Here is a 21,953-nt window from a genome sequence, read left to right as displayed (position 1 = left end):
AGAAATAGTATATATATTTTTCACAGATGTTACTACTATTTTCATATTGTTTAAATATATGTAATATTATTATGTGTTTATTTAATTTTATTATATTTTATCATATTTGTATCTACATATATATATATTTTTTTATTTAATACTTTTCGGTAAATGCATTTTTTTATTTGTTAATTATTTTATGTATATATATATGCATATGTATATATAGATATATATATACACACACACACATTTTATATTTGTACATTTGAAAAAAAAAAGTAATATAATGTAAAATAGTTCTTTAATAATAGTGTTATGTTTTATGTATATATATATATATATATATATATAAACAAGTATTTGTGTGTAGGCTTATGTAAGTATATATTAATATATAGTAGTAAATGGAACTTAAATGTATGTATATTATATTATAGTAATGTACTATATTTAAATATTTTAAATTTACTATTTTAACCTATATTTTTCTATTAATAATTTTGAATTAATGATATTAGAGTGACATTATATTTGTTTTCTCGATAGTTTTGTACATATATATATATATATATATATATATATATATTACCTACTGGCGGTCGCCAGTAGGTAGTTATAGTTAGGACCCCTTTTCCATAGGAAATCCGCAACATTCTATTTTGAATAACTTTGGCGCCGGTCGACGAATCCTCGCGAATTTCTCAAAATAGGTGGGGCGCTACGCTCCGCTCCTACCCTGAAAGTCTCGGGGGGATTCGTCAAGCGGGGGCTGAGATAAAAGGGGGGTCCCAAAACGCGTTTTTCCCATGCATTTTTCCATAGGACCTTTAGACAGGGCTACAGCCCGAACGGCTGAACAGAATTACTAGAAATTTGGCAGAGAGGTAGTCCTCAGGTCAAGGAAGTGCCTTTTGTAGGTTTGGTGTAAATCTGTTCAGTAGATTCTGAGAAAATAGCCTTTAAATCAATATATATATCTGAGCCAGCTTACGGTACGCTTACCGTAAGCTTACCGTACGCGTACGGTGGCGTGCGCGAGCGCGATTCTGATTGGCTGTTACATCTAAGTAAACATTCGAATCGGTCGAAACCAGGAAGCGGCGGCCGCCATTTTCTCTCTCGCACTCTGAGGGGGGGGCTGTAAATAAAGGCAAAAAACATATAAAGGGGCTGTTTAGACAGCGCCCATGCACATAGCCATGTTAGTTGAGTCCTCAAAGGCCAAAAACGGTAAATTTTTATTTTTTGAAAATTTCGCCGATTACGCTTACCGTAAGCGTACGGTGCGCTTACGGTAAAAATGTTAATAAAAAAAAAAAACACTCTCTGTGCATGGCATATTATTGTCATCACTTACAAATTAAATTTAACAGATTACCTATCACAAGGAAGCGCATAATATGTCCTCCATGTGCGCACGGTGCGTAACGTGGGCACGCGGTGCGCGTAGCGCACTGCGTGCCCACCTTGCGTGTACGGCACTAACTGCGTAAAGTGGGCGCGCGGTGCGCGAAGCGCACCGCGTGCTCACCGTGCGCGCACGGTGCGCGAAGTGCACCGTGCGCGCACGGAACGAACTGCGTTAAGTGGGCGTGCACGCCACGAATGGCGTAAAGTAACTTAGCATTTAAAAAACCGTACAAATTCACTGAAAAAACCATAGGTTTCACACACGTTATAGTTAGGAATTAGCAGTTAAAAAACCTTGCAAATTCACTGAAAAAACCATAGGTTTCAGACATGTTATAGTTAGCGGAAATTTTACTGATAAAAAACCAATGAAATTCCCCCGTTATAGTTAGTGCAGGCAACTATAACTCACGCGACCGCAATCTTCTGCTGATGACATATGTGTCTTTATGAAAAAAAAATATTTCTAATATATGTATAGCTAAAAATTTATGGAAGAAGACATGGGCAAATAAGTGTCTAAATACAGTATTAGCATCAGCAGAAGATTGCGGTCGCGTGAGTTATAGTTGCCTGCACTAACTATAACGGGGGAATTTCATTGGTTTTTTATCAGTAAAATTTCCGCTAACTATAACATGTCTGAAACCTATGGTTTTTTCAGTGAATATATATATATATATATATATATATATATATATATATATATATATATATATATATATATATATATATATATATATATATATAAAATCTATATTTTTTGTGATCGGTATTTTTAACATTACATTTATGTATCATGATATTTGTGTTCTCGATATTATGTCACTGATCCCATGTCCTGATTTGCAGTACTATTAGACAATAGAAAACCTTCAGTATCTTTGTGAGATCATGATGTGTTCCTTCATCATTATGACTTATGTAATAGTGTGCATGCTACAGTGAGATAATACTTTTTTTTTCTTTTCAGTTTTAAACACCTTTATTGTGTATTTCAACAAGAAAAAGATATACAACTCAGCATATCGCCTACAACTACCATCGGGCCGGCAATGCAATATTTCAGATATACACACCCTACTGCATCACAGGTGGGGGAGAGGGGTTACACAGCAAGCCGCCTACAACCCAATCGGGCCGGCCGCGTTTGTGGAGTCGTCAGGCTAAACGGATGATAGCATTTGTATAAGTATTTCAGCTATACACACAATTGGTCAACCGGACCGTAACCATCCCAAAAAACTAAGACAAAAAAAAAACAGTGCCACTAATACCGCTGTGATCTAAAAGGAGCATGGTTAGGGTGATAAGGCCTCCTAGTCTATACAGACAGAAGTGTTGCCGCACCCTCCTCCATCAGTCAGTGTGTGGGACGTGACGACCTCAGCAATGCATGTGACAAGAAGACAACGATTCTTCAATGGTGGGTTTCCGTGTCAGTGTCATTGGAATGCTCCAATAAGTAGGTTTGCAAGGGGCCCCAGAAATCAGTGGGACGCGATGAGGGAGGATGGAGATCTGCGTAGGTATTAAGTTGCTTTTGGCAATAAAGAAGGTCCTGAATCCAGTCCTTAAACTTTGGGGCTCTACCCCTGCCCCATTTGCAAGCAATTCTTCTTTTAGCAAGGAGCAGAGCAAGAGAGGTGTATTTATTACCAGGATGTCCTGCCATCCCGGGAGGGGTAAGAGCGGGGAATACAGTAGTGTGCAGCGAGTCGCTTTAGCAAGACCATGCCAGACGTTAACCCTGGACTGTGGTGGTTACAAGGCTACGTGGTGTCCTGGCAATACTTAGATATGCCGTACTCGGCATAGGGGCCATGTAACCATCTTCTATGGCCAAATGGGGCATGAAAGGGGGAGGCTTCATCCAGTAGACAGCATGCTGTGCCTGCGCACAGCTAAAGTACAGCTCCACATCTGGGACTGAAAAACCTCCTGCACATCTTAACCTAGCCTGCTTCCCCCCCCATATAAGACGTATTAACTGAGTTCTGATCGCTGAGAAGAAATGACGACTGGGAGCATATGGGATATTTACGAAGAGATACAGAAGTTTGGGTAAGATAACCATTTTGATCAATGCTGCTCTGTCTGCCATTGACAAGGGCAGCGCTATCCAACAAGCTATTTTATCAGTGAAGGAATCTAAGGCTCGCCCATAGTTGTCTTGCATGATCTCTTCCCGAGTGCGAGAGATAATTATCCCCAAATATGTGAGAGTGGTATCACACCATCTAAGGGGGAAGTCCGACTGGAATTTAGAAGTGGAAGACGTAAGGGGAAAAATTTGGGATTTTAATGTTTACTCCTGACATCTGCCCAAACAAGATGAAGAGCCACAATATGGGATTCAGGCTTTGAGCCGGCCGACGCAGATATAACGTGATGTCGTCCGCGTATAACGAAACAAGGATCTGTCTCTCTGGGTAAATGAACGCATACTCGCGATGATGCTGCCGTATCTTTGTGGCAAGGGGCTCAATAGCCAAGGCAAATAATAGGGGAGAAAGCGGACACCCCTGTCTGGTGCCTCTGGCCAGCGAAAAAGGGGACGATCGCATTCAATTGATCATCACTGTAGCACATAGCCCAGTGTATAGCATATTAATCCAGGCGAGAAATTGGGATGGAAAGCCCATGCGCACCAGCACATATGACAGGTAGTCCCACTCCAGCGAGTCACATGCCTTCGTGGCATCAAGAAATACGGCAGCCGCATCCTCCTCAGGATCTACGTCATGAAGCAGGGCGAACAAAGTGGGCAGGTTATGGGCCGTATCTAGTCGGAACAAACCCCGACTGATCCAGGAAGACCAACCTCGGCATAAGAGGGCTTATACGGTTAGCAACTAGTTTGGCCAGGATTTTGGCATCGACATTAATAAGGGATACGGGCCTGTATGAATCTAATTGCGTGGGCGGTTTACCCAATTTAGGTAAAGAGATTATGAGTGCCTCGCGCATTGATCGAGGCAAAATACCCGTTTCTCGGGCTTCCTCGAACACATGCCTCAAGATCGGGATAAGGAGGTGCTGGTATAACTTGTAAAACTAGGCCGGTAAGCCGTCCGGCCCTGGGGCTTAACCCGACTGTAATTGCATAATGGCCGAGATTATCTCCTCATCCTCATGATGTGCTAAGAGGTATTCCCTCTGGCCATCGCCCAGCCATGCGATCGCAGTATCCTCAAAAAAGGTATCAAAATCTACCGGGGCCTTGCGCTGCGTGGAATACAAAGTTTTATAATACCTTTTAAATACCCCAAGTATTTCTGAGGGATTTTTATGCGTGAGGCCGTCCTCGTCAGTAATTTCTGAAACAGTATTAGCGAAGCGAGGAGGTCGGATAGAGGATGCCAATGCCCGACCTGGGCGTTCTCCCTCCCCGTAACATCGAGCTTTATGGTATTTACCTGTGAATTTGCATTCCCGCTCAGCTGTGTCTTGATATTCTGTGAGCAATGTACGTAGGTGCGCTTGCAGCGGTGGAGAATGCGCATTCTGAAGAGCTAGTTCCACATTCCGAATATCCGTTTCTAACTGTTGAATTCTATTTCGAATGTCTTTCAAGACTCCCCCACTCTTCGCAAGGCATAGCCCGCAAACTGTCGCCTTGAAGGCCTCCCAGAGAGTAGAGTAGTGGGAGACCGAGCCGGTGTTGCGGGTGAAAAAATCCGATATTTCCTGTTCTAGCTCAGCCTTAAACACAGGGTCCAAAAGGCGACTGCGGATTAAGGCACCACGAAAGAAATGGAGACTCCGCCAGTGGTGGGGTAAGAGTTAACAACACAAGAGAATGGTCTGAATGTGTACGGGGCATATACGAGGCGCTTGAAGCCCATATGTCCAATTCCCTATCCACCGGCCAGTAATCAATGCGCGACCAAGAGGCATGAGCCGAGGAGTAGCAAGAGCCCTGGCAAGATAATGGATTACGGGTCCTCCATGGGTCTATAAGGGCATGTTCCTCAATAATGTGTTTAAGGGCTAGTTGCGCGGCTGTATAGTGCTGCGGTTGCGGATGCGACCTATCCAGGTGTGGATTAAGGGTTACATTGAAGTCGCCCCCCCCATATTAGATGTGTGGTGCCCACGTCCTGAATTTTCCCCATAAAACCCAAAAAAACTCCGGGCTATCCACGTTTGGACCGTAGCATGAGACCAAGGTAACAGACTGACCGAATAGTCGTCCCCATAGAATATTATATCGGCCTTGCGAATCAGCATGGGACCCTATGGGGATGTATGGTAGCGTATGCCTGACCAGTAGTGCCCCGAACATATGACGAATAACACGAGAAACCACGATGGCTCGCCCAGTGCTTGGCAAAAGAGGGAGTTGGGTTGGGGGATAGGTGCGTTTCTTGCAACATAGCACAGTGCACGTTGTGGCGGTCAAGATATGCAAGTATGTGACGACACTTCCGGGGATTGTTTAACCCTTGCACGTTCCAAGTTAAAAAATTATACTTGAGTGGTCCGGAGCTAGACTCCACTTTCAGATCACAGGCAGTGCGCCGTTGGCGCCTATCAAGAAGTGTGGAAAATGTGCACTTGATTGGAGTGATGGGACATAAAGCATTAGGCATAGACTACGAAGTTGAACTGCTATATACATGCGATGGCCACAACTTCAGTGTCATAACAGGGTCATGCGATCGCCGGCCAGGGTTCGCTTAAGATCGCAAATCCTAACAGTTTCAGAGGCTGCTTCAATATCCGTATCAGGGTCGATTACAGTTTGCTGTGGAGAATGCTATTCAACATCGGACGCCCTCCATTTTCCCTTTCAGGCCGCCCTGGAGACAAACCGCTTGCCGGTGAGCGAGGCAGCATCTTAATGAAATCCTGAGCATGCTGTGGGTTGGTAAAGAAGTGTTGACGTCCTTGAGCCGTGACCTTCAGACGAGCGGGGAATAACATAGCATATGGGATGTTAAGTTTCTGAAGCTTCTTCTCAACGGGAAGAAATTTGCGCCTCTGCTCCTGCACCGTCAAAAGTGAAGTTGGGGTATAAGGAGATGTCCATACCCTCGTGCTGTAAACGTCCTTTCTCCCTAGACAATCGAAGCGCAGTGTCTCTATCGCGGTAATTAAACATTTTGGCGATGATAGGGCGCGGTGGGGTCCCGGGGGAGGGCGACTCGCCAGCGACCGATGCGCCCTTTCCACTACGAGGACTGTTGAAAATACCTCTCTGCCAAAGAGTGTTACCAGCAGTCGTAACACATATTCTTCCAGCTTTCCTGTGGCAGTAGTCTCTGGCACAACAAGAATTCGGAGGTTGTTCCTCATCGACCGCGATTCCAGCTCCTCGTTCTTTGCAGCGATCACTTTCAATACTTCATCCAACTCTGATGTGCGGCTGGTGGTGGCAATGCACTTCCACGTCCGAAATTTGCCTTTTCGCTTCATTTAGCCGGTCGTCGTGCTTGTCCACCCTGTGTGTGAGGCCATCCAATCTAGCCGTCATGGAATCCATTTTGGATTCTATAGAAGTCAAGCTCGACTGCATCACCAGCAGCAGCTCCTTCAAATCAGCGGTGGACGGGGCAGGGGTCTCGGTGGGGTCATCCTCTGGGTCTGATTGCATTCGGGGAGTTTTTCGAGTGTCAAAAGTAAGCTTGGATTGCTTTCCGTCTGGCTTCCCCATGGCGAACTGAATGGGGGGACCCACAAACCGAAGTGAGGCCGGGAGCTCCGAGCTATCCACAATGAGGGTATCAGTGTAGCGTAGGACAATCCGAAGGGCTCACAGATATTATTGCGGTGGCCTAGGGAGCCAAGTAGGGCGTCCTGTCAGCCCTGAGGGGGGAGGGACTTCGAAGCCAATAATCCAGGATAAGCAGGCCAGCCCAAGTCTCCCGACTGTCCTCGACGTCCAGCAGTAGAACACAGGGTGGCGAGGCCCAGCCGATCCCACGATGTCCAAGGCATACAGCCGCCCCCCCCCCTCTTCCAGCTGAGCCGGACGATCAGTACAGGATCGGAGCAAACTGAGGCCGTGAGTGCTACACCAATATATGTGAAATCGCAGTAGCAGCTGGGGACTCCTGCAGGCCCGGGGGGTCCCTGTAATACTTTCGAGCGCTCGGCGCCGCGGCGGAGGCAAAGGTACTCTATAGCGGCCTAAGGCCTCTCCGGCTGTCACAAAGCAGGGAGCCATCCAACCGCTGCGCCGGCCCGCTACACCAGATGGCGCCGCGGGGGAGCCTTAAGAGTCCGATCCGGCTCCCGCTCAACGACGGCCCCAGAAATGGCCCGCCACCTCAGAGGCCCTCCCAATCATGCAGTACACAGGTAATGGGGCACTTACCCCAGGTCCGAGCTCCGCCACCTCCAAAGTCCCCAGCTCCTGCAGGCCGGTCCGCACCGACCGCCGAGCGCCCTGCCGCGCGGCCGCTCGCAGAGACCCGGGAAATCAGGCGACGATCATCCCAGCAGCTTACATTCAGCGTGGGGGGCCACCAGCAAGGGCGTTCACCTCCGGGTGTACAATGATGACGCCTTTTGCCCTCCGCGATCGCCGGTGGCACCGTACCACGTCTTCAGCCCGGCCCAGCCTCCAGGCAGTCTCCGCCTCCGCAACCCCCCAGAGGGCCGCTGGACACCAGGCCACTGGCGGCCGCTAGTCCGGACAGGCCCCGAGGCCACGGGCCCCCGCGATGCTCAAGGTGGCGGCGTCTCAGCAGCAGGCAACAGCGGGGCCCCCCGCCCGAGTGCTGTCAGCTTCTCCCGCCCTCAGATTGGGGAACGCGGTCTCGCAGGCCGATGGTCCAACGCTCAGGCTTACAGGAACAAACATCGACAGGAAGGGCAGTGTTCATCACTCGGCTTCACCAACAGCGTCAGGGCTGTATTTTAGAAGTTATGTGTGCCAGGATGGCAGGATATAGTAAGGATTGTTACCCGAACAGCAAGAGCCTCACGCAAGTGCGGCCATCTTGCTTGGCGCCCTCTAGCGCCCTGCAGTGAGATAATGAACGTAAAATGGCAATATTGTGCAATACAAATGAATAAGAATACATAAAGTAATAGTAATTTGTTAAAAACACAGAGATCCTTGCTAAAAATCAATGCTTCCTACTGAGAATATTGTTCCAGTTATCAATTTGCCTCTTCTAAATTCTTAAAGAGGCAGGGCACTAGACATAAAGTAAAACATCTATTCTCAAAGAGAAGATCTGTCTACAACATTAACCAATAATTTTTCCTAGAGATCAAGTGCCCAATAGTAATGTGGATGAGAATTACAGAAATATTAAATTAAAAATGGATAATTCATTAAGTGAATTCTTATCAACAGTCCAGACCTCAAAGCAGATAATGACAGATGCCTGTTTGAATCTCTTTGGTCATCGACTTTTGGTGCAGCCAGACTTTTGCCAGGATTGACGCTTGGACACCTTAATGCTCAGTAGAGCAATGTAATCAGGGTCCCTCCAGTTCTGTAACACAGCAGTGCCATATCTTCCTATGGTGCAGTACAATCATTACTATCTTAGGTAAATTATATAGTATATTATAAAGCACAAGGCCAGTAAGTGCTAACAAAATATTGTTTAGCATAAACAGAACCATTGAGTTGCTTTGTTTGATTACTCAGTGTCACTCAGTGTGTCTCCTCAACTTAACTTTTTTCTTTCACCTATCTGAATAGGTGAAATAATAAAATAGGCTATTTTTTAGGTAGTGACGGATGATAAAATTATTTTTACATTCCCTAATGTCCGTATTTTCACTTCCCTAAATATTGTACCTCCAGGAGATGTTATCCAGTTGCTCACAAACAGCTGGCAGATTAATCATTGCCATTGACCTGTTTGTTTCGTTTTTATTTTCCTAGCCTCTTTTTACAGCCTATTATTGGTTGCCCTGTTTTCTTTTTTTAAATGCATTGTTTACATCCTTTCACGCTCTCAAACTGTGTTAACAGAGGTCTGCTGTAACAAAAGAAAGCCCAAGCTTACAAGGTGATTCAGCCAAAGTCATTCTAGTACAATCTCAGAAAGAATTATTGCTTTTTTCAAAACATAACATTTACCCCATTGAAGTAGAATTTAGTTTGCTAAAATCAGCAGACTATGGTCAGTTAATTATGTGGCAAGTCTATAGCCCCTCACCTTTGCCAGGGATGCAGATTGCATATTTCTAATTGGCCTGTACATAATCTGGGACCAGGGGTGTAGGTTAGTCCGTGAGATTCGGGGGTGGGGGGTTGAATCTCTAATTTTCCAACAAAAAAGCAGTGGGCTCAGGATAAATAAGTGAGATGACTAAGGTTATAGTGAAAGTGTTCCCACGAGGAGCAGGGTCAGTACTGATTTGCTTTTGGCAGTCTTCTGAGGCTGATTTAGACTTTGGGGGATTATATGCAGTTGCAGCGGAGTACCTGTCCACCAAACTTAAGGTCCACATGCCTTATTTTGAGTTGGGTGGATCACCAGTTGTATGCTGATAGAGTCAAATTTACTTTGTCAGTTTAAAATTTCCTCTGACGGCCCGATAGAGTAAATTCAGAAGTGAAATGTCCTCTGATGGCCCGACAGAGTAAGTGACATCAGAAGTGAGTCATTCTCTTGATTTAGAGTGGACATTACATGGCTTTTTTTCACTGTCCATCACTGCTAGGCTATAGCAGTAAAAAAAGAAAATGTACCCCACATCTTTAGTTTTTTTTCATTTTTTGGGGAGTTTGTTTTTGAAAAATAAAAGACTTTGGAAAAGTTTGACAGCCAGCTGTCATGTTTGACAGAGCCATCCTTAAAACCTTTCCTACAGTGACAGGAACCACCACGATACTACTTTCTGCCAATGTATATAGATCTCTGCGGGCCGACAGACATCTCTAAATTTAGATGGCAGAGTAAAGGGCGGGATAACAGATATAAAGTCCTCCGCCATCCTGCCTGACTTTACTCCATCTGCTAAATCAGGCTTTTCTGTCTAGTGGCACAGTGGGCGAAAAACAATGGTACAGAATGATACCCTGAGGGATTGCCACTGGTTAGACTATGTGCAATCATTCGTCCCATCGCCTTTTGGGTGCAGTATTGAGAGTAGTATGCCTGGAAACCTGAGACTGCACAGGTTTCCATGCCTACTACTGCCAATGTTTGTGAATTCGAAAAAGTAGTACATTTGCATTCATTCAAGGAATACTGCTATGGTTGCAGAATTGCTAAGTTTTTTCTTAAACTTGTCACTATGTATATTTAAGTCCTGGCCCAAAAAATAACAAGATAAAACCTCTTAGTGAGATTAGGACAATCAGAAAAACCAACAAAGAAATAGCAGAACCAACCTAGGGTTCTCACCCCCAAATACCAAGACAAGAATAGATGTATTTGGAGGTGTCACACCCCAAAAAGAGAGAAGCTGCCCCTCTGTATGACAGTTTTGCCAAAATTACCTAGATGGCAGAAGCGCACAGCCTGGAACTGAACCTTTTTATAACATTCCAAATATTTTGCATTTGTGGTTATTACGTATTTTTTTTACTGTTAATTTACCCAAAATGATAACGATGCAAGAGTGTATAAAACGGATTACAATAACGAATACAGATGTTTAAAAAGTAAAACACAGCTCCTGGTATACAAAGTCGACAAGTCGAGAAAAGTGTGACAAATTCCAAAGATGTCACTATTGACCGAGCCAGGAATTTAAGGCGTAAATTATGAAGGGATTGTTTTCTATTTTGTGCATATGGAAAAATGCAATATTACCTATGGTCCCTAGAATATTAGAAGAATGAGGCTGTAAACTATCACTAGAGAAACCAAACATAATGGTTTAGTAACTTTCTTCGTCATTCTTTCCTGTAGGCGGGCTATCTTTCTTTGGATTGCTGATGCAAGGCGTGCCGCCTCCCGTGATTGATTCTTACATGCGAGATCTGAAAGCAAGCGCCCCCGAGAGGATGTGAGCTGTCACTGCTGCTTTGGAAACCAGTAGCCGAGTACTGCAAAGTTTACGCCCTTGAAATCGCAGAACAAAAACTGTGTGGTCCTTGTATTCCCCCCTCTGTTGCTGAAAACACAATTTTGGCATGAATTGTTTGAGTTGAAATGAAACAATAAATGGCAGCAAACCAACAAGGCATAATGTTCAACAATGTTTTCTGTTTGAGATAGTGTTTTTCAAAATAAAGAATAACTGTGGAGGAAGCATGACAGTTTGTATGAACTGTTCTAGATGCACTTTTTAGGGAGTTAATGCACGCTACTAAAGAAGTGGCAAACGAGCAGTGCCTTAAACAAGTACCTGTTTTTATAATGATTTGTATTTATGAGTTGTTGAACAGGTGAATATGGTACAATGTGCTACTGACTATTTGATACACAAAATATTGTATTTAACCATTGGGAAAGCAGTTCGACTAAGCGTTTACCATGTCAGAGTTCATGAAGTTGGAAGTCAAACATGTTTTACGTGATGTACAATAAAACAATGTGTTCAAAAGCTGCCAAAATTATGTAGTGATTTACCTGCATTTTCTGATCCATGCTTCAACACATTTATGAGCGCACCCATGGTCTGTTATGTGTGTATTCTAGACCCCAACACTGATTCACAGATGACCGGAAAAGAGGATCCGAAACTCGCCCACCATCCAAAGATGGCCCTTCCAATAAATTTGTTAGTATCTAGAATGACCAGTTCCTCTCACTGTTGCAATGTATGCCCAAGTATTCAACTTCACTTATTTGCAGTTTCCACTTGCTGCTCTGAAAGACTTTTTATTGGGTTACCACCATTCTCAGAGAACAATTCTGGAAATGTTTTCATGTTTTAAAATTCTGTAATGTCCAGGAAATTATACTTAACTAAGAATGTAAGTAAAAGCATTTACATTAATTTTCGTCTAGTTGAAAAAGCATAATATCAGCGTACAAAGAACTTGCAATGGGCTTAAAGCCCACCCTCTGATTACCTTTGGTTGAGTTTATTGTCACTCTGATTTGCTTGCTTTTTATTCAGTGGCTAACCTTGTCCATGTTCAGGTTGTTCCTCCCTTGGGGCATATCGTCTTTACTTGTGTCCTCCACTGCTCATTTTCAAAGAACTACTGTTTTGTTTTCCCGAAGCACTTCATGAGTGCGCATGCTTTCCACTTGTCTCCCTTGTGTACTTCTCTCCCCGCGGTCCATTTTGTCTTTCATCTGTGTTTTTCCCTCCCCATGTTCTGTGTTGCTCTGTGTGTGCTTTTTTCCCTCCCATGTGCTCTTTGTTGCTCTTTCTCGCTTGTGTCCTTCTCCCCATCCCGTGTTGCTCTCCATCCTGTACTGCTTATCCCTTCCCCCAGCCACTACTATTGCTTCCCAGCCTCACCCACTCCACTGATGTCCCCACCTCTGCAGTCCTATTTTTTTTAATCATATAAAAAATCTTTTATACTTGAAAAACAAAAGGTTAGAAAATAAAAAAGAGTCACTTACATTATTTTAGTGAGCCAATAGGTCTCAAAGTGAGGCTTGTTGGTTTTGCCATTGCTTGCTAATATGTCTTTTCTGTCTCTGCTCAATTTAATTATCGGTCAGTGATGCTGTTTGGAGCTCTAGATAACTTTTAAAGTGGTTTATTCTCGGATTTGTTATGGGAAAAAAATAGCTTACAGTGATTTTCCTAGTTTTTAACCTGGCCTGAACTTTAAAATGTTGGTCATGCAAATACAAACTGGTCAATTGGCCAATCTACTTATAGGAAATATATGATCTGCCAGCGATCATAACTCTACACTCACCTTCTTAGGCCTCTGCCTTTTTTCTGCTCAATGTCAAAGATTTCAACAAGTAATGTATAGAATTCTCATCCCTTGCCAAAAAGGAACACATTTTCAGCATAAATCAGATAAGATTGTAGGACCTCATTATGCATCAGGCAATCAGCATAGGCGGACTGTAGCTTTTGCTCAAAGTCATTAATAAAAATGCTAAATAAAACTGGGGTGAGGACACCCACTCGCTGACATTGTCAGGGTAGTATTTGTGAGCATTGAATCTGGGTAACCTGTACACCTATTTTGAAGACTGCATCTCTTAGGCCCAAGTTATGTGTTTCTATCCTACCTATGAGCTCTGCCAACTTTCTCAGTCATGTGTGTGCACCAATGTGGGGGGCGTGGCCTGTAAGCCACTCATGGCGGACGCGTGAGCCTGCTGCTCCGTGCTGGCCCTTCACATATCTTGTCCGAAACATGACCCAGCTTACGCTGTCCTACATCGGAATATCGGCAATGAAGGGGGAACGGCTTGGCGAACCGGACCACTGGGGAAAGCTACAGGATACTGCTGAGGTACTCGGACGACACAGCGCTCTGAGTCGCAAGATGGTGGCCCAGATGAGTGGGCTGTAAACCCAGGCCCTTCACCCCTGGGCGCATGGAAACGAGGCCTCCTGAGGCCCGCTGCAACAGGGAGGACACGAGCTGGGTGCCAGTGACCTGCACCCCCACCAGCACTCCAGCCTGTGGTGGAAGGGGCGAGATCCCGATGATCGCTGCAGGGCTTGAAGCAAGCGGAAAACAAATGACTGCAGGATGGGCCTGCCCACGGAAGTGCGACGGTGGAGAGAGCACGGCCTGTGCTGCAGGAGTGGCTGGACGGAAGACGGATTTGATTCCTGCCCGATCAGGGGAGAGGCTTGCACTGCCCTGGGGGCCCGCTTAGACTCCTGCAAAGAATTATAATCCAGATTGCGACCCAGTGAGGATCCCTAGCCTGCAGCAGTGCGGAGGGGCCGAAGTGGGGGACATTCACAGATCCAGGAGGCGAATGCAGGAGGTACACTCCGGGGGCAAAATATCTGATCACAGGCCCTCGCATCGACGCCTCACCAAAGGGGTGAAGAGATAGAGGACTGAGTGGAAGATTGAGGGCCCAGCTGCGCTCAGTAAAGATAGCAGAAAAGACCAGGGACAACGCTGACGCCCCGGCGGGACCCAACATATAGAGGCAAGATCTGAACCTGTTTGACACCATGGGGGGCCCGGGAGGAGCCTACTATCTGAGTTTGCTGGGAGCCAGGCTTAACGCGACAGACCCAGATCTCAGTGGCGACTTGGGGCCTGCTCGCGTACACCCTCTCTGGCGATAGCATACAGCGCAGCACCTACACCACCCTCTCTGTGAACACACAATACCCCGGTAAGACAACAAAGGCCCACCACAGTAGCAGAAAAGTACCCTGTACATAGGCGGGTTACGCATCTCCCTCTTCGAATCGCTGACCGGTACTGTCCCAGACAGCCTCGTGTAGGCCCCTGACACCCCGCGTTCAAAGGAGAATGGGGAAAGCCAAAGCGAAGACAACAGGAGCTCCCCAAACCAGGGAGAAGAAACCGTGGACCTTCAACAGGCCCCAATGAATCACTGGCAATGATGGACCCGGTGCAACAGCAACTGACCAAAATCATGGACGCAATTGCAGACACCAAAGCTACCTTACACCAGGATATCAGCACTGTATCAGTGGGATTGGGAATGCTCCGAGCCGAGCACCACAAGTTAGCAGAAAGAGTGAAAACATCAGAGGCCTTGATTACGGAACTTCAACCCACCCAACAGAAATTGACTCGACATGTCACCGAGCTCACCGAGTGGGTCAACACTGTGGAGTGCAGGGCCGAAGATGTGGAAGGGCGAAATTAAAAAAACAATGTAAGGATAGTTGGCATAGCAGAGGGAACAGAAGGCAACAATATGATCACCTTCCATGGACCCTGGCTCCGCACGGTTGTGGCACCTGAAGGTCTCACCACATTCTACACGCTCGAGAGAGCACATAGGGTCCCCGTCCCACCGGCCCTAGGCCACCCGCCGTTTCCAGTGGTAGCAAAACTTCTCCATTATAAAGACAGAGATGTCCTCCTGCAGAAAGCACACACTAATGGCCCGTTCATGGTGGGTAACAGCAGGGTCTCCATCTTCCCTGACTACATGGCTGAAGTACAGAGACGACATGCCTCATACATTGAGATCAAGAGGGCACTGCGGGAAGAGAACTTGCAGTACTCCCTGATGTTTCCCGCCAGGCTCTGCATAATGCTGGACAGGAAGACACATTTCTGTGAAAACCCGGGGGCAGCCTGGGAATGGTTCGAATCTTACAAATCTGGAGATAAACTCGGGGATGCCGACACTGAGAATCAACCCAGTGCAACAAGGTCAGGAAAGACAGCACAAACTAGAATGAAACAGAAATCGGCTAAAAGACGCAGCCCATCCCAGACAGAGAAGGAGAGAGCTACCGGCCTGCAGGCTGTAGCTGACATCATGAGACTTACTGATCCTGGCTCTGGATCGACTAAGGGGGCTTGGGATTCAGACTCCGACAGTTCACAAGCGGACAGTATTACTTTTGTTACCCCAAGAATGGCCGACGACCTATAACTAAACTGAGTCTCTTCAAGGGTAGTCTCATACTGGGACATTGAAGAATGCCCTGCCAAGTTTATTATCAAATAGACTGGAGACATTGGACACATGGGCCATCGTGAGTTGCACTAAGCACGGGAACATCACAATGCAGACAATTATCCATATGCTGTGGCCTACCCCCTCTGGAAGGCCTCATCCGGCTATGGAAGAGGCCTCCCGACGCCCAAGATGGGTTGCTAACAGTTTGGATGGCTGGTCATTTCCAGTCTCCTCTGAGGAAGAGGGAGTTTTGGTTCGTGGGGGTTTTAATTGTTCCACTTTTGTTCTTTTTGCTGAAGGGGTCCTGGCTCACTACTTCCTGGATGGGGTGCAGGGATGTTCCGGGGGGAGGAGGGGTGGCAGAACTAACTACCTAGACTCTTGAAAATTACCTCTAAGCAGCACAAATTGAACATATTGGCATGGAACATTAGGGGAATGGGTTCAGCCGTTTAACGCCACAACGTGCACAGATACTTGCGCGGGAGAGAAGTGTAGATTGCACTCCTTCAGGAAACACATCTCACTTGCGGCGAAGCAGAGAAATTACGTAGGAGATGGAGAGTGCAGATATTCACGACTTCCTACTCTGCCTATGCAATAGGTGCAATGATCTGGGTAAGGTGCGGCATACCATTTGAACCCCTGCACACACTCCTAGATAAAGAAGGTAGATACGTACTGTTGAAGGGTAGGCTCTTGGGCAAGACACCACGTTGGGTAGTGTACATGCCCCCAATCATAACCAAGTGCTATTTCTCCAGAATCTTTTGGCCCCTCTGACTGAGGTGTTCACTTCCAATATATTGCTGGGGGGCGACTTTAATTGTGTCACTGACATTACCCTGGATCGCTTATATCCCCCATTGCCGAGCGCCCAAGCCCACCACACAACAGCGGGATTCCGGGATTGGAGGAGTCACTGGGGGCTGGAAGATATTTGGAGAATGCAACATGCAGGAGATCGAGACTACTCATATTACTCTCCCTTGCACCAATTACACACCAGGCTAGACTTATTTTTGAGTACACCCCGCCTGGGTTGTTCAGTAAGGCACACAGAATATCTGGGGCGCACATTCTCAGATCACAGCACCCTTCTGCTGGCACTTCAATCTGTGGGGTCACGTCCACCGATTCCACTATGGTGGCTAAATCCACTGACACTAGAGGATACCTGCTTCAAAGAAACTGTAGGCCCAGCCATAGACACTTATTTTGACATCAATACACGTATGGCATCCACAACACTAGTAGAATGGAAAGCGTTCAAAGTAGTGATGAGGGGGCATTGCTAGGCGCAAACTATTGGGTCCCAGAGAAAACTCCACCTGGAGCTGGAAACATTAGAGGGTACCTTACATACACTGGACAATGAACAGGGTACCAGACGACGAGCTAGATACAATGAAAAAAAACACGCGCACATTACCCTCAGGCCCTTGACTGGTTGAGGTGCCACGATTACAGGGGTTACCTTACTATGGTGCAAGAAGAATAGGGGAGGCCTGGTAGATTATTGGCACGGCTAGTTAGGCCAGAGACACGTGGATCTCCGATTACACAAGTCCGATCTACTGCGGGAGACCCAAATTATGTACCCGAGCCCATTAAAGCTTTATTTTGTGACTATTATACAGCCCTTTATATAGGGCTCAACCCCTGATATCCCATGAGACCCAGAGGGAATTCCTGGAGATGTGTTACACCCCAGGTCACTTGATAGGCAGGTGGGTGGGCCGGTGACAAAACATGAGATCCGGTTGGCGATTAAAAGCATGGCCACAGGGAAGACTCCGAGACCTGACGGCCTACTGACCGAATTCTACTCAACTTACGCCTCAAAACTTGCCCTGCAATTGGAGAGATTACACACTGAATCCCTAAAGCTTGGACACCTCCCTGAATGTACTAGTGGTTCTGAAAGAAACACGTAGTGATAGATTCCTTACCTTAGAATTACCCCCAGGCGTCAGACTGGATCCAGAAAGTTTTCGTCAGCAGTACTCCTGTGCGTCGGTAGGCGTCGTCGTGTGGCTCCGTGTGCGTCGTTGGCATTGTCGGCGCCGAGATGACGTCGCTGGAGCTACTTAGACGCGCCCACGCACGCTGACGTCAGTTCTTTCTTTTTCCGCGACAGCAAGCGCAGATCCGGGAAGAGCAAGTACCCTCAGTCACTTTTTGACTGAGTTTTTTTCGAGGCCTTTTGTGTCAATTTCTTCGAGTCGTAGGGATGCCCGGCGACCACTACTCCAATTCGTGCCCCAACTGCCGAGCCATGGAGGCGAAGACTTTGTGGGAGTGGTCCCAAAAAGTTGCTGGAAGTCCGGCAATCGGCTCCGCGCCGCTCAAGGTCCCGGTCTCGTGGGAGGGCGAGGGACCGGTCGCGGAGCCGTCACCATCGTTCCTCTGGATCTAAGTCTTCGCACTCGGGGTCAGGTAAGTCAAAGCATTCCAAAAAGAAGTTTGAAGAAACGTTGTCGCTCCTTGACTTCCTCTTACCCATTGCACAACGCGGCTGAGGGTGCAGGTGGTGCCACCCCCGTGGACCCGGCGGAGCATGCGATGTCGCCGCCGGCCTACCCACCCTTTCCGGGTCCGTTGGCGATGCCTGTCAGGTACAAGAGTTTCTTGCTGCCATGGCCCGACTCTTTGGACCATCTTGCCCTGCCGGTGCAAATACGGACCCCGTGGGCCCGACCGGGGGTCCTATCTTTCCATCGCCGGTGGCTCCGGCCCCGGCACCGCAGGACCCTCGGGATCTGGGATCGGACCCTGGTTGACGCCGGTTGACCTTGTAACACCTCCACCGACGTCGACCCCACTGGCACCACCTCCAACGTCGCCCGCTCCTCGGGACGACGTCGTCCCCAGTTTCAGCCCTGAACCGGACACGGTGCCGGATCGGCGCCATTCGATGCCGATCCCGACCCCGATGGGGCCCTTTTTCCCCTATGTCTGTCCTCCTTATTTTCAGCTTGTTTCACAGACTTCGGAGGAAGGGGAGGACTGGGAGGGGTCTGAGGACCCTCTCACACAACAGTGCGATTAGGATCCGGACTGGGTAGAGGATTTGGGAGATGCCAGTGATCTTGACACCTCACCTGACCTTAGCATGCTGTCTCCTCCTACCGTGGCTACGGAGGAGGGAGCCAGTTACGCAGTGGTAGTACGTAGGGCAGCTGAGGCCCTCCACCTCGAACTCCCTACGGTGGCCATCAGAACTAACCTCCTGACAGAAGTGCTTCAGCCGGCGGCAACCTCTTCGGAGCCCTTGCTGCCTTTTAATGACGCACTTTCTGAAGTCCTTTTGGGCACTTGGTCCAGGCCCAACACAGGGGCTCCTGTGGACAGGAAAGTGGTGTGCCGCCATCGCCTAGCTCTGGGCGGGCCCCTCTTTCTCTCCCAACACCCCACTCCCGAGAGCTTGGTTGTCCAAGCCTCTGCTTCCTAGAGCGCCTTCCCTTCCACACCCCCGGATAGGGAATCCAAGAAGCTGGAGCAGCTTGGCAAAAAGCTGTTTTCTTCTGCTAGCTTAGGGCTGCAGTCGGTGAACACCACATGCCTCTTGGGCTGCTATCCCCACTCTCTGTGGGATACGGTTGCGCAGGTGCTGCCCAACTGTCCGGAGGAGGCACGGACAGTACTCTCCAAGCTATTGCAGCTGGGAGAGACGCAGCAAAGTTTACTATTCGTTGTGAGCTTGATACTGCTGACTCATTCGGCAGGGCGATTTCCACAACGGTGGCGCTTTGGCGCCGTGCCTGGCTCTCGACAACTGGCTTCTCAGGGCATGTCCAGAACACTTTGATGGACATGCCCTTTGATGGCCTTCGCCTTTTTGGCAATAAGGCGGATAGTGCGTTGGAGCGTTTTAAGGACTCGCAGGCTACGGCCAAGTCCTTGGGCCTGTCGGCCACTCGCCCTCCTCCGCCTTCCTCTCTTTTCATGGCTACGGAAGGGGTGCCCCAACACATTTGTTCCAGAGCCACAGGCCTGCACAGCAACATCCTCAGCGCGGCCGCGGACGTGGGAACCATCGAGGCGGTTCTGGGGGCCAGCGGGCGGGTCAGTCCACCTCCAGCCCCGCAGCATCTACTGCAAAGCCTTCCTAGTCCGACCTTTCAGGCCCATCAAACGTCAGTGGGCGACAGGATTCGCCATCATCTCTCCCACTGGCGCAACATCACCTCGGACAAGGGGATGTTTGCAAATTGTCCGAAGGGGCAATATCCTCCCCTTCTAGACCTCTCCTCCAGCCATGCCACCACAGTGCCACCACATCTCGGGGGACCATCTTGCGCTTCTTCAACAGGAAGTCACGGCCCTCTTTGCCAAGGGGGCCATTGAGCACATTCCTGGGCCAGAAGTAGGTTGTGGTTGTTAGTACCACTACTGTCTGGTCCCCAAGAAGGACACAGGCCTGCGTCCTATCTTAAACCTCCGGAACGTCAATCGCTTCCTCCAGAAGGAGAAGTTCAAGATGCTCACACTTGCTCAGGTCTTGTCTGCCCTAGACCCGCAAGACTGGATGGTAGAGTTGGACTGGCAGGACGCTTACTTTCATATCCCCGTCCTGCCGACCCACCGGCGTTACCTGCGGTTCACGGTAGGCCACGAGCACTTTCAGTTTACCGTTCTCCCCTTTGGCCTTACCAGCGCCCTTTGGGTGTTCATGAAAGTGATGGCGGTGGTCGCAGCTCATCTGCGCCGATCAGGGTTTCCAGTCTTCCCCTATCTCGACGACTGGTTGTTGAAGGCGGGCTCGCCCCAGGCAATCGTCTCCCACCTCCAGACTACGGCCGACCTCCTGCATTTGCTGGGGTTCTCCATCAACGTGGTGAAGTCACCCCTGATTCCCTTTCAGGAGCTCCTCTTCATCAGAGCGGTTCTGGACTCGGCGCAGTTTCGGGTTTATCCTCCCGAGCAGCGAGTCCGGGATATTCAGGCGATGATTCCGATCTTTTAGCCTCTATCCCAGGTTTCGATCAGGATAACCCTCCGGCTACTGGGTCTGATGGCCTCCTGCATCCTGTTAGTGGATCATGCCAGATGGCATATGTGGGCTCTGCAGTGGGACCTGAAGTTCCAGTGGGCACAGCATCAGGGCAACCTGTCCGATAACGTCCAGATCTCAGAGGGCACTGCACGACAATTGCAGTGGTGGCTCACAAATCGCGATTGGGTCAATGGCAGATCCCTCTCCCTTCCCCAACCAGAGTGAGTAAGCTCCAGGTTCTTTCTTCTAAACTTCCTTTTTTCTCTGTCCATCAGGACAAAGTGGTTCTAAGGACTCGTCCATCTTTTCTGCCGAAGGTTGTCACTGCCTTTCATATCGGGCAGACCATCACTTTGCCCATCTTCTTTCCACCTCCGCATCCCTCAAAAGAGGAAGAGAGGCTCCACCGTCTGGTCCCAAAATGTGCACTCTCATTCTACTTGAACCGCACACAACAGTTCCAGGTGGATGACCTGCTCTTTCTTGGCTACATGGGCGCCAAGAAAGGTCGGGCCGTGCACAAGTGGACCATCTCTTGGTGGGTCGTTCTGTGCATAAAGGCTTGTTATTCTTTGGCTAAAAAGGAGCCTCCGGTGGGGCTGCACGCCCATTCTACCAGGGCGACAGCAGCCACTACTGCTTTGGGACGGGGAGTTCCCTTGCATGACATCTGTCAGGCAGCTATGTGGGCCTCGCTGCACACGTTTACCAAGCATTACTGCCTGGACAGCCAAGTCTGGAGAGACGGCTTCTTTGGCCGTTCTGTTCTCCAGGGCTTTCTGGTGTGATCTTGGTTCGCAGACCCACCACCGGGGTTGGTATTGCTGGGGTATCTATTCTAAGGTAAGGAATCTATCACTACGTGTTTCTTTCAGATGCACAAGTTACTTACCTTCGGTAACAATATATCTGTAAGAAACATTAGTAGTGATAGATTCCTTACCGCCCCACCCATCCTCCCCGTTCTGCGAACTGATTTCTAGGGTTAAGGTCATTCCTTTCATGGCCCTAGTTTCATGGCACCAGTGGTCAGTTTTTTACATGGCTCTGCGTTCCTGGCGTGGAAAGTCATGTACAGAACTGAGGTCAGTACACGTGGGCGCGTCTAAGTAGCTCCAGCGACGTCATCTCGG

At 48.1% G+C, this 21,953-nt stretch overlaps 1 protein-coding gene across 33 annotated transcripts in view; it reads left to right on the top strand.

Annotated features, from left to right (window-relative positions):
* Positions 1 to 11,875, top strand: part of MYBPC1 (myosin binding protein C1) — a 330,430-nt gene extending 318,555 nt beyond the window's left edge. For all 33 annotated transcript variants that reach the window (XM_085653283.1, XM_085653281.1, XM_085653300.1 and 30 more), the window contains one exon: positions 11,229 to 11,875. In XM_085653283.1, the coding sequence (XP_085509409.1) occupies positions 11,229 to 11,329 (101 nt within the window). In that variant the 3' untranslated portion in view covers positions 11,330 to 11,875. The remainder of the gene's footprint in view (positions 1 to 11,228) is intronic.
* The last annotated feature ends 10,078 nt before the right edge of the window (positions 11,876 to 21,953 follow it).

This window comes from Triturus cristatus, chromosome 4_1 (genome assembly GCF_964204655.1).
Source record: "Triturus cristatus chromosome 4_1, aTriCri1.1, whole genome shotgun sequence".
In the NCBI taxonomy this organism is placed as follows: domain Eukaryota; kingdom Metazoa; phylum Chordata; class Amphibia; order Caudata; family Salamandridae; genus Triturus; species Triturus cristatus.
Note: the sequence above shows the minus strand (reverse complement) of the source record. Positions and strands in the feature narration are given on the sequence as shown.